A 13,838-nucleotide genomic window follows, 5' to 3' on the forward strand; every position below is an offset into this window, starting at 1 on the left:
TCTTAAGTTTACACCATCTGGTTGCAAAATTAAAAGAATTATTGCATTTGAGATCGTGGCAGAATCTCAGATCCTCTGCATTTAATTTTGGACCAGAAATGACCAAATTTTAAAATTTACCAGATCACAATGGTAACTTTAAACTGTTATCTGATCATTAATATTGGTATTAAAAAGGAGGCATGATGGTTGGGTATTTTAAAATATTTCTAGCTTGAAAAGATGGAAGAATAGATTTCAATTTTTACACAAATTATTGAATTTTTTTTCTAGAACATTAACTTTGCAAAGTAAGATAAAATACTATTTTAAAATATGTGCTAATTATAATCCAGGTGTTTTTCTAAATATGCCTTCTCTAGGTGGACTTTTATCTTCAGTATAAACCTAAACCTTGTGATCTAAGGACACAAAGTTATGATGCTTTTCCTTTCTTTTTTATTTTTGCTTCAGGTGAGGCCAGGAGTTTAGAAATTTCTTTCTGAATCATTCTTTTATAAAAACACTTTATATGCTTGGGGTGTTTGAATCTATGTAGCTCCCCATCCTCTTGAAAAAGGCCTTAGCGTAAAAGTATATGGATGCAATACATGTCTAATTTTTCAAGGTGACCTCATTCATATCAAAACAAAATTAGAACTCTAACAATAATAGTTACGATGGTTGGGAGATTTGATAATCCCAACCAATTGACAGTTACTCAGAAATTCCTTTTTAAGTTTCCAAGTATATGAAGAAATAAAATATTAATATTTCAAAGATTTTGGGAGGGTTGGTTGAAGGGTCTGATATCCAACTTGCAGCTGATGAAGAAACATTAGAGATTCGAAATGGTAACATTTTTGTTTTATGTTGTTTAGATAAACTGATCTTGAAAAATAATAATTGTAAAAACTAGTAGGAATGAACAACGAGGTGGATATTGCATCTAGAGAGAAGCGACAAGGCACTGAAGCAACAACAACAGTTTTAGGAGTGTCTTCATCTTCACCTATAGCTACTACTTTCAAGGCATCAGCATCCTCTCCAATACCAACAACTTTTACTGCATCAGATACAACTCCAATCCCAACAACTTTTTCTGGATCGAATACAACTCCAATGCCTACATCCAATACTTCTCCATTACCTACAGATTCTGCTATATCTTACAATACTCCAATACCGACCACTTTTACTGCCTCAGATACAACTCCAATGCCTACATCCAATACCTCTCCATTACCCACAGATTCTGCTATAATTAACAATTCTCCAATACCGATCATGTTTACTTCATCAGATACAACTCCAATGACTTCTTCTAATACTTCTCCATTACCTACAGATTCTGCTATATCTAACAATTCTCCAATACCGACCACTTTTACTTCAACAGATACAACTCCAATGCCTACATCAAATACTTCTCCATTACCTACAGATTCTGCCATATCTAACAATTCTCCAATACCGACCATGTTTACTTCATCAGATACAACTTCAATGCCTTCTTCTAATACTTCTCCATTACCTACAGATTTTGCTGTATCTAATACTTCTCCAATACCGACCACTTTTACTGCATCAGATACAACTCCAATGCCTACATCCAATACAACTCCAATGCCTACATTCGATACTTCTCCATTACCTACAGATTTTGCTATATCTAACAATTCTCCAATACCGACCACGTCTTCATTATCAGATACAACTCCAATGCCTTCTTCTAATACTTCTCCATTACCTACAGATTTTGCTGTATCTAATACTTCTCCAATACCGACCACGTTTACTGCATCAGATACAATTGCAATATCTACATCCGATACTTCTCAATTACCTACAGATTCTGCTATATCTAACAATTCTCCAATACCGACCACTTTTACTACATCAGATACAACTCCAATGCCTTCATCCGATACTTCTCCATTACCTACAGATTTTGCTGTATCTAATACTTCTCCAATACCTACAATGTTTACAGCATCAGATACAACTCCAATGCCTACATCCTATACTTCTTCGTTACCTACAGATTCTGCTATATCTAACGATTCTCCAATACCGACCACGTTTACTTCAACAGATACAACTTCAATGCCTTCTTCTAATACTTCTCCATTACCTACAGAAGTTGCTGTATCTAGTTCATCTCCAATCTCCACAACTAATACAGCAACTGATAACTCGGTAACTATTATATCTATTAGAAAATCAAATATCTAAAGAATATTTGTAATGAGAATCCATGTTTAGGGTGTTTGTTTACCTTGTAAGACAGTTTTGGACGGACCTCTGTCTGGAGTTTACAATCTCAAGGTGGGAACATGTTAACAGTGCAGAGCCCGCGATTTAAAAAAAATAAAGATATAAAACTTAGGTCTAAGCTGTCATTGGGACTTATTTGCGGCGAGAGTCTTGTGATAAGTTGCAATTAATTTTCCACAGAGTTGAGCTTATTAAACCGGTTTAATATTGTGTTTGGCGAATTTTCATGGTTGGAAACCAAATCTGGTTTTATTTTTATTGGGTTAACTCCGTAAGTCGAGCCTAAGACATCGCAGCTTTCACCATGTGACACAACCTGTTGTCAGAGTTGGGTCTAAAATTAGGCCTTAAACCTGGGTTTATTAGATTATGACTTGAGTCGCAGCTTTTAAATTGTTGGGCTCTGAGCTGTAAACTTTTGTATTGGACACATTTAATCCCAATTGCTAAATCTTTGTATCCACTGTGGACACTCTTGATTTTCTTCTTAACCCTATAAAGGCTGGGGGTCTGAATCTATCTATATAGCCCAGGGTCCCACGCCCCCCCCTCTTGAAAAAAAGATATAAGGTAAAGGTTTAGGGTTGAAATGCATGTTCATAGCACAACTTTTCAAGGGCAGTTCATTAAAGACTAATTGAAAAAATGCCAAAACGCTGGTGAAAAATGTTAAAAAAAACCTTTTCTTATTTTTTCACCAATATTAACACGGGACATGTTTTTCAAGCGCTTTTAAAAAATCTAGTTTTTAGATTTGTAGCTGTTGTCACAAAACAGTTTTCAGATCTGAGTTCAAAACTTTTGTATTGCTCATGTTAAACTACTCAAATATTAGGTCTTTTAGATTTTTCAAATTGTACAAAAAAACTGATCATTTTATGTTTAATTCAGATTCAGAACTAAATCTAATGTGTACAATGTAATCCAAGAAAAATAAATGCAAGAGCAAAAATCAGCTTGGTTTGTAGGTTATTTAGCTCTAATGCGCATTAAGAAATATATGCAAAAAGCCTATTTAAGTTTCTCCCATGGTCAGGTTTAGAGATAGAGTTTTCAAAACATCTATAAATTATCTTATAGTCATGATAAATAGATTTGGTAATTCATTTAGTAAATGCTCCTGTTGGGTTTTTCTCCAAATCGACCCATAATCGTTAAGATTATGGCCTTTTCAGGCTAAAAATAGGAAAATAATTTTTATCTTTCAAAAATCCACAAAGTTATATGCTGATCAAAATGGTGAATTTGTTTATCATGGCTTTAAGATAATTTACAAACGTTTTAGAAGTTCTAGCCCTAAAGCTGACCGAGGAAAGAGCTAAAATCTTCTTTTTGAACATATTTCTATTTGCGCATAAAGCTAAATAACCTACAAACCAAGCCAATTTTAGCTCATGTATTTCCTTTTTTTGGATGTACACATTAGACCTAATATTTGATAAATTGGTATCTTTTGTGGTCTGAAGAATGAAATTTCTTTTGAATATTCATTCAAAAACCTTTAATTTAGGTATCAAGCTCTTTCTTCAGACCTTTAATGTGAAACCAGATAAAGAGATAAAGCATTTTTATCAGCGCGCGATAAGTCAGCTGTTTTTCAGCCACAAAAAAAAATCAACTTTAGATATCAAGGCTTTGTAGATTATAATTATTGATGACTAGCTGAAGATCCCGTAAAAAAAATTGAAAAAAAACTTTTGAATAACAGTATTTCATTTTTTTTTAAATTTCAAGCCTTTAACACCCCCCGGCCACCCATAAGTGTCCAAAAAAAATTTCAGCCCAAACGGTCCAGTCGTTTGGCCGGCTATTCGCAACATGTATATATATGAATGTCTTGTTTTATTATATAGAAGATTTGCTGTTTGGTTCTCAAGTTCTAATTTTGTTTATTTCAGGAGTCTAACTACCCTAGCTGTAAGGCTGGATGCCTGTACGAGTTTAAATCTGAATTCTATTGTTTTGAACCAGGGGCGTTAAGAATTCTTCCTTCCTGTTAAACAAAATGAGTAAAGAAGAAATATTGATAAGTTAAACATATTGGCGAAATAAATTGGTGCAATTGGTTTTCATTAGTTATTATTTATAATGTAGTTTCCTGAATATTCTTTATGTTTGGTTTGGATTCTACCCCCCTCACCCCTGTGGTTTTACTCCACCTAAATATAAATTTTGCTTGTCTGTCGGTATCCTAGAAACTTGTCTGTCGGTATCCTAGAAACTTGTCTGTCGGTATCCTAGAAACTTGTCTGTCGGTATCCTAGAAACATGTCTGTCTGTATCTTAGAAACTTGTCTGTCTGTATCCTAGAAACTTGTCTGTCTGTAGCCTAGAACCTTGTCTGTCTGTATCTTAGAAACTTGTCTGTCTGTATCCAAGAAAATTGTCTGTCTGTAGCCTAGAACCTTGTCTGTCTGTATCCTAGAAACTTGTCTATCTGTATCCTAGAAACTTGTACATATGTATCCTAGAAACTTGTCTATATGTAGCCTAGAACCTTGTCTGTCTGTATCCTAGAAACTTGTCTGTCTGTATCCTAGAAACTTGTCTATTTGGATCCTAGAAACTTGTCTATCAGTATCCTAGAAATTTGTCTATTTGTAGCTTAGAACCTTGTTTGCCTGTATCTTAGAACCTTGTCTGTCTGTATTCTAGAAACTTGTCTGTCTGTATCCTAGAAGCTTGTCTGTCTGTAGCCTAGAAACTTGTTTGTCTGTATCCTAGAAACTTGTCTATCTGTATCCTAGAAACTTGTCTGTCTGTATCCTAGAAACTTGTAGGTCTGTATCATAGAACCTTGTCTGTCTGTATCCTAGAAACTTGTCTGTCTGTATCCTAGAACCTTGACTGCCTGTATCCTGAACCTTGTCTGTCTGTATCCTAGAAACTTGTCTGTTTGTATATTAGAAAATTGTCTGTCTGTATCCAAGCAACTTGTCGGTCTTAATCCTAGATACTTGTCTGTCTGTATCCTAGAACCTTGTCTGTCTGTATCCTAGAACATTGTCTGTCTGTATTCTAGAACCTTGTCTGTCTGTAGCCTAGAAACTTGTCTGTTTGTATCCTAGAAACTTGTTCTAGAAACTTGTTTGTCTGTATCCTAGAAACATTTCTGTCTGTATCCTAGAACCTTGTCTGTCTGTATCCTAGAAACTTGTCTGTCGGTATCCTAGAAACTTGTTTGTCTATATCCTAGAACCTTGTCTGTCTGTAGCCTAGAACCTTGTCTGTCTGTAGCCTAGAAACTTGTTTGTCTGTATCCTAGAAACTTGTCTATCTGTATCCTAGAAACTTGTCTGTCTGTATTCTAGAAACTTGTAGGTCTGTATCATAGAACCTTGTCTGTCTGTATCCTAGAAACTTGTCTGTCTGTATCCTAGAACCTTGACTGCCTGTATCCTAGAACCTTGTCTGTCTGTATCCTAGAAACTTGTCTATCTGTATCCTAGAAACTTGTCTGTCTGTATCCTAGAAACTTGTCTGTCTGTGTCCTAGAAACTTGTCTTTCTATATCCTAGAAACTTGTCTGTCTGTATCCTAGAAACTTGTCTGTCTGTATCCTAGAAATTTGTCTATCTGTAGCCTAGAACCTTGTTTGCCTGTATCCTAGAAACTTGTCTGTCTGTATCCTAGAAACTTGTCTGTCTGTTTCCAAAAACTTCCAAAAGGCTAAATCGATTGGACCCACATTTGTATGGCAACCCACCTGACAAGAGCCTGCACGCTCAAAAATGAAACATTTTCACTGGAAAATATGGAAAAAATCAATCGATGTTAAAAGAAAAATTCGCAAAATGTTGAGTTCTGCAATTACGAAGAAAATAAAACACTGTTTTGTTGTTGATTCCAACTTTTAATTTTTTTAAACCTTTCAACATCTATAACAATTAAAATTAGAAGTCTATTTTTATATGTATTAAACTCCACATATGCCAACGCTAAGAGCAACTTATTTTACAATATATTGTTGTGTATTTTTAAATTATTTATTTGTCTTGGTTTATAAAATAAATAAAACAGATGTTATTTTCATATTTAAAAAAATATATTTTGGACTGGGATTGACCTTATTCAGTTCTAACTTCTAAGATATAATTACCATCAAAATCAATCTATATATAAAGGAATTGAGTTTTTGCCACAAATGCCAATTTTATATTACCTAAATCTCAACAACCAGATGATGCATACCTTTCATATTTCAAACTTACATTGTTTGATCCACCTGAATTCATAGTTTGAAGTATCTACGGTCTACGACATTTGGTTTTGAAGAAATTGGGATTTAAAAATCCGAGTTTGTGGCAAAGACTCAATTCCTTTGGCTTGTCTGTCTGTTTGTTTGTATCCAATAAACGTCAAAACGGCTGAACCGATCTGGTCCAATTTTTTTGCGGGATCTCGCGTGACCCAAGGGAAGGTATATGAAAGATAAAAATTTTAAAAATTGTGTTTAAATTTTTTTCATTTTCGTAAAAAATTTAAAATCTTGAAATCCGCAAAATTTTTATAAAATCTGCGAAATTTTTTAATGTTACAATTGAGAACATGTTCACAATTAAAATAGAAGATAGGCGCGAAACGCCCTAAAAGCTTTGTACTAAAAAATTGGTAAAAAAATGAAAAAAAGTTTTAAAAATATTGTTAGATGAAAACATAAACAAACCTAAATCAGAAAATGCAAAAAAACATTATTCACTATGCAAAGAATGCTTGAGGCCAATTATTATTTCTTATTCCAATCATTCCTTATTCTGGTGTGTATTGTAGTGTGAGAGACCTAAGTATATTGACAATACTGTTTCAAGGAGTTATTATTACCCATACTTCAGCATTACTAGAGTAGAAGGAACAATCAATAGACAGCGGATATCCATTATATATTCATAGACAGTGGATATCAGTTATATATTCATAGACAGTGGATATCCATTATATATTCATTGACAAGGGATTTCAATTTTATATTCATAGACAGTGGATATCCATCATATATTCATAGACAGGGGATATCCATTATATATTCATAGAAAGTGGAGGGTGGATATCCATTATATATTCATAGACAGTGGATATCCATTATATAAAAAAGTAAAAAAAGTTTATAAATGACGACTAATTGGTTTCGGGACAATACATGTTATTATTATATAAAATAGGTTAGGTATGCTATATTATTGGATTGAAGTTAGCTAAACGAACCCGATTCACATTAACACCAGTATCTGATAAATATATTACGGGAGAAATGTTAAAGGTATACGGCTGACATTTTCCTTTGGTGTTTTTGTACCAGTCATCTGAAGCTTTTAATAGAAATTCAAACTACAATTTTTAAAGCTAAAAAATTGATATCACCATCACCCTTGATTAAAGCTTTTATGTGTAATAACAGAGGATTATTTAATCTAGGTACAGTCCCTTTAAAGAGTAAATTCAGGTTATTTTCGTTCATTTCACTATAGATTCAGTAGAAGTAAATATTCCCATTTACTAATGGCTCCAATTGAAGGATTCATAACTCTCTGATTCGATAATGAGATAGATAGAAAGATAGATGTTACCGCCATACTATTTCTATTGGTTCAGATTAGACAACAAACACATGGCTGAACTCTGATTGGATCAGGCGCTAATGGACTCGGCATACAGGAGTGATTTCATTTTGCTTTAACTTTGACTTTTTATTACTCTTAGTAAAATACTTATTAAAGCACCGTTACAGATAAATTTGCAGTAGACATTCATCTAATGATAGTGCTACGAAATATAAACTTACTAGCAGCGTAGCACTAGGGACAGTAGACATTCATCTAATGATAGTGCTACGAAATATAAACTTACTAGCAGCGTAGCACTAGGGACAGTAGACATTCATCTAATGATAGTGCTACGAAATATAAACTTACTAGCAGCGTAGCACTAGGGACAGGCTAAATTAATAAATTTCTAAATTAACCTAAGGGAAAACACATTCATTTAAATGTTTCATTTTAAAAAAAAAATCAGAAACTATCAACTTTACGATACCTTATCTTCGGTCAATGTATTGCAGGATGTCAGAAAAGCTTATTTGAGGGTACAGCTTTTGGTTCAGGATATAAATTAATATTAATACTAGTAGTATGATTTCCATCATACTTATATTTCTTTAAGTTCTTTAAAGGGAGTGTTCGCTGAAAATGAAAAATAAGCGCTTTTAATCGCTACTAATCTTACTTTTACTAAAGGGGCAGAGGTGCGTGTGAAAGTAAACCAAATGACGTATATGTATATTATTATAGTCAATTCTTTTTCAATTAACAGTTTTTTTCATGAAATAAATCAATCATAAAAATAGTTTTAATTTGTATCTAGGTTTATTATTAGTTTAGCAAAAATAATATTTGCAAACAGAGTGAAGCTATCCACGTATTTTAAAACTTTAGAATTTAGATGGAATTCAGCTTTCAAGTGCATTTATTTTCAACCATCTCCGAAAAAAATCCAATTTTCGAAAATTTATTTTATAAATAGATAAAAATATTTTCCAACTAAAAAAAGCAACCCCGGAAAACATTTTTATGAGTCAAAACACAAAGGTAGAAGCTATCATTGAAGTCGGTAAATGGAAGCGTTTTATTGTGAATTCCCGATGGCAATTTTGAAAAGGCTGTTATGGTATGTATGGTATAGAAGACTGGATAAAATTACCTAATTTTGATAATATGATATGAATTTAGTTTTTAAAATTGATTTTATTTAATAGCAGAATTATTTTTTTTCATTGTTAAATAATTTCTGAGCAAACCCCCAGAATTAAGAAGCGGGCCGCCTAAAACAAGTTCCACAAGATTCACCGGAATGAGATAGAACGGATACGGGGCATTGTACTTTCAGTCTAACACGTGTGATCTTGATACACATTTTCTGAACCCTCTAGTAAAAGTTATAAGAAATATATATACTGGAAGTTACTTTATGCGTTTCATTAGAGATCGACCTCAAGTCCTCTATATTATAACATATAAGCATTAAAAAAATCCTTTTATTTTATACTATAATACTACACTTTCTGTTCTTTGAGACATATAAATAAATCTAAAAATCAAATGAAAAACGTGAAGCTTATATTATTACTTAATTAGATATTCTGAGTAACTTTCATAATTAATCTTAAATATTATAATTAGGTAGTCAACACTATATCTATCAAAAAGCCAAAATCGTAATGCAAAATAGTTATTAAAAAATGTGGCGAATGGTAAAAATAAATAGATCTAGACTACTATGAAAAGTTGTATTAATTTTCATGATTGGATTGACTTTGAAGTGTCACAACATCTTGGCCTTAGATTTCATCTCACCAACCTAATTATACTTTTTCTTGTAGCGCTGAAATGTATATTTCACAACCATATGAAGCTCTTTTTTACGAGAGCTTGGAACCTTTGAATCACAGTGAGGAGCTTAAATCAAATCATATGTGTTTCCTACATTATTGTTAACATTTACATAATTATCATTAAATCGAAGCAGGTCCTCACATGACCAGGTCAATCGAAAATTAAAAAAAATTATCAAAAAAGAAAAATCTTCGAAATATGTTGGTATTATGATTAACTAGCTGAAGCCTTTTGGCCAGTTATAGCTTACATACATACAAATCTATGCATATACATGTATGGGCGAAGAGCTTTATTATTTAGATTATTTGTTTAAACCTTTATGACAGAAACAATATCAAGAACTGACGAGGGTCAACCCTGGAAATATATTTTCAATAAAATGTGGAACTAACATATACCTTAACTACTCCATGAGGTTTGGTCCACCATCATCACTGAATTTTAAAGTTGTATCATATACATAGATAGATAGATATTAAAGGAATTGGTATAAAAGGGGTTGAGAATAGGGATGTTAACGTTTTCATTTTTTTGAAAAACAATCGTTTTTTTCGTTTTCCTATAGTTTTTTGTTTCGATTTCCATTCGTTTTAAAAACTATCGTTTTTTAAAAAAGTTTTTTAAAACGATTGTTTTTAAAAAGATAGGAAAACGAAACAAAAAACAATAGGAAAACGAAAAAAACGATCGTTTAACGATCGTTTTCAAAAACGATTAACAACCCTAGTTGCGAAGCGCACTAAGAGCCTAATATAAGCTTATTATGTGAGAACTGTTTTCCTATTCAAACTTTGTTCTAATCTTCCCAACCTTCCACTTATGCTTCTTTCAAACTTTAAACTTTAGAGTTTGTTTTGCAATTTAGGATAATATGCATTATTATTTATGCAAAAAAAGTTTGCAAAGAAAAGAATGAAGGCCTGCTAAGTATGTCTTTTGTTTTCTCTTGTTTTTGTTTACAGCAAATATTTTTTTTGTTAAAAATGGGGCATGCGAGATTTTTTTTGGAAAAACAAGATCTGTCTTCAATCAAATTTTTTATTGAATACTCCAAATTATAGCCTATAATTAACTTGCAATGAGTAATATTGTCTTTATAATTTAATATTTCTGTAATGCACTTTTTTATCCCAAATTCTCTTGAATCGAATATTTGTTTTAATAATTCATAGATTAATAATATTAATTTGAATATGGTGATAGGCGATTATACCAATATAATGAAGATGTAGCAGCAATAATTTGAGTCTCAATGAAAGTTAAGAATGCTCGAGAATTATGAAAAAAATCCGGGAACAGGAAAACTGGAATCAGGAACCAGTCAGTCTTCTTCCTCAAACACGAGAACACGTACTCGAGGATATTAATATATGTTTATTTACCTATTTAGAATAAACCACATATGTATACTTGTTCTTCCTCTAAAACGACAACTTTTTATCTAAGTTTTGATTGTTAACAAGCTTTTGTCGAATTACAAGTTTACAGTTAATTTAATAAAAGTTTTTTTAATTGACAGATTCTCTTTATTTCTATGTTTATGTGTACCCATGCTGTTCGAAAGCCTTTTATAAATCAAAAGTCGTCTTCATTATATTGATATAATTGTCTGCCACCCTAGCATAACTCAGAATGTGCGCCTCTTGATTTTTAAATTTTTTTAAATTTTTAATTTTTAATTTAAATTTAACATTGGTAAGAGCGGTTATCCCGACAATATGCTATATATGGTTAAAATTAGTTTAAGGAATTAAGTATTTTTCACAAATTCAAATTTTCTAATCTTTACATCTTTGCAGCATGATGGTCTAACTCTAAACCTTTGATATTTCAAACTAAGCTTAATTGATCTTACAGAATTTTTAAAGATCTGAGGTTTTTCACATTGGGGTTTAAAGATATGGGGATTGAAAATTCAGAGTTTGTGACAAAGGCTCAATTCTTTTATTAAAATAAAGACAATTGTACGTCTTTGTTCAATTTGATATCTGAATTTTTGTTTTCAAGTTTTGTTTGTAAGATTGATGTTAAGATTTATCTTCTAAGGAGTAAAAACGTTGTGTAAATGGGATATGTTTGGATGTTTAGGACATTAACTGTTTCTTCTAAATATTTGGATGGATTAAGGAAATATGTTTCGCTGAACAACTTTTCTCCTGAGAAAGGTTAAACCAGAAAAATTAATCCTTAGAATTAATCTGACAAGAGAGGGTTACTTCGTTTTAACAGATTCTTTATTTTTTAAATTAACTAGAGCTGGAAACTTTTTAATGAACTGAAAAAATTCTAATTTAAGCGGAGAAAGGTTAATTTAAGTTTCTCCGAGAAAAAACCTACGTGATAGAGAAAAAGATTCGCCGGAAAATCTATTATTAATTGATTCATAATTCATTCATAATTCAAGTTTTTCTTTGCAAACTATTTGAAGTGTGTGAATTCTTTTATCAATTAAATGAATCATGAATATTCTGTTTCTCTAAATCTGCAGCGCATGCATGTTTAAATCACATTATTATAACTAGATGATTGAATTACATTAATCACATTAATATCTCTAGATGTTTGAATCACATTAATAACCAGATGTTTGAATCACATTAATATCACTAGATGTTTGAATCACATTAATATCGCTAGATGTTTGAATCACATTATACTATCGCTAGATGTTGAATCACATTAATAACCAGATGTTTGCATAACATTAATATCGCTAGATGTTTGAATCACATTAATATCGCTAGATGTTTTTAATCACATTAATATCGCTAGATGTTTGAATCACATTAATAATAAGATTACAATTTTACGTGAATTATACTTTAGTTTGACGTGGATAGATCAGTGTTTGTTGTAGGATGGATTACTAAAAGCATTAATGTGTTTTTGTGTGTTGCAAGAAAGACCGTGGAGGTAATAACTTCTTTCCCTTTCCTCTGAGAACGTTTGCTGGAAAAGAAATATTTTATTTATATTTCCTGTGAACTCTCAGATTATTAGGGTTTTCAATCGGAATTCCGTTGCGCGGAATTGTTCCCTCATTACGCGGAATTACAATACATAAGGGTGTGTGTGTTCCTATTTATATGAAATCGTTTGTTATACGTTCCGTTCCGTTCGTTTCTGTGAAAGAACGATCATTCCCCAGGAACGACGCAATTGCGCGAAAGTAAAATCCACATGGGTTGGAAACCCTACATATTCTCCAATTATAGCTCTGGATCGATAGGTACAGCATCTAAATACACTGTTGTAAATGTCATATTCAAAATTCTTATGTTCATTATATTAAATACCAACATTACCAGTAAGAAAACACCTTCATTGATATATCGTTTGACTTTTAATGTTTTTCTGTCTTTATGATTTTACTTAAATTATTCAAAATACTAAGTGATCCTGTGAAATTATATTCAAGTCGAGCTTTTTTTCTTAAAAATAGATCAAGCAGAAATATTCTTACATCTATAATTAAGAGAATTTTTATAATCAAACAGAATTCTAAATGATATCAAAATACGTCGGACACATCTTAGAATAAGCAGAAATGTGATTAGAGTATTAGTTGACACAGTTATGAATCCCTAGCGGGGGAGACACAGTTCCAAATTTCACCGCAAGAGTTCTCTGCATGTTTGATTTAACATTCAAATTAATACAAAAGTATAATATTTTGTTATACACTATAAAATCATATCAATAGAAAAACCATCTAATTATATTAATGTATCAGTTTTACTTTATTTTTCGTTGTCGTTATTTATTAATTTAAAAAAAAAAACTAGTTCTGAAATCCACCCCAAAAGTAGGAGTTTTGAACGTCGAATTTGTGCTTAAACTCAGGATTTACAGATATTAAAAAAGTTTTATATGTCTCAAATGAATTCTAAAGAAGCTTTAAAGAAGCTACTCAGTTCAACTACCTTACATAGCCGGTCTGTCCATCTCGTTTCAAGAAATCTGTTATTTTTACAAGTGTAAATAATTTTATCGCCTTTTGACCAAAATTACCTACCTAATTTTCACCCCACAAAGGGAGATTAAGCCACTTAACGTCCCTTGGGACAGTTATGTAAAAAAACACCCGTTCTGCGAAGTTTTTGAGAAATTAAAACATTTACTTAACCGTGAGCTCCTCGACCAATTTTGCCTTATACAAAATGTAGGTGAAGTTAAATTCCAGCTTTTCCTTCC

At 32.0% G+C, this 13,838-nt stretch overlaps 1 protein-coding gene across 2 annotated transcripts; it reads left to right on the top strand.

The window, feature by feature from the left end:
* The first annotated feature begins 359 nt into the window (after window positions 1-359).
* LOC111710353 (mucin-5AC) lies at window positions 360-4,324 on the top strand. Of its 2 annotated transcripts, none has more exons than XM_023484415.1 (5): window positions 360-453; window positions 761-833; window positions 899-2,178; window positions 2,245-2,307; window positions 4,155-4,324. In XM_023484415.1, exons 1-5 carry the CDS (start codon window positions 418-420, stop codon window positions 4,254-4,256), a joined length of 1,554 nt encoding a protein of 517 aa, XP_023340183.1. In that variant the 5' UTR covers window positions 360-417; the 3' UTR covers window positions 4,257-4,324. The 2 variants fall into 2 exon arrangements, with proteins under 2 accessions (XP_023340183.1, XP_023340184.1); XM_023484416.1 differs by having other exon boundaries at window positions 902-2,178.
* The last annotated feature ends 9,514 nt before the right edge of the window (window positions 4,325-13,838 follow it).

This window comes from Eurytemora carolleeae, unplaced genomic scaffold (assembly GCF_000591075.1).
Source record: "Eurytemora carolleeae unplaced genomic scaffold, Eaff_2.0 scaffold999, whole genome shotgun sequence".
NCBI classification, from domain to species: domain Eukaryota; kingdom Metazoa; phylum Arthropoda; class Copepoda; order Calanoida; family Temoridae; genus Eurytemora; species Eurytemora carolleeae.

Bases quoted from the DNA above. Each gene is read 5' to 3' on its own strand.
- LOC111710353 (XM_023484415.1), top strand. From the start codon at position 418: ATGATGCTTTTCCTTTCTTTTTTATTTTTGCTTCAG. The intron at 834-898 runs GTAACATTTTTG...TGTAAAAACTAG, and splicing joins AACATTAGAGATTCGAAATG to TAGGAATGAACAACGAGGTG. The intron at 2,179-2,244 runs GTAACTATTATA...ATCCATGTTTAG, and splicing joins ATACAGCAACTGATAACTCG to GGTGTTTGTTTACCTTGTAA.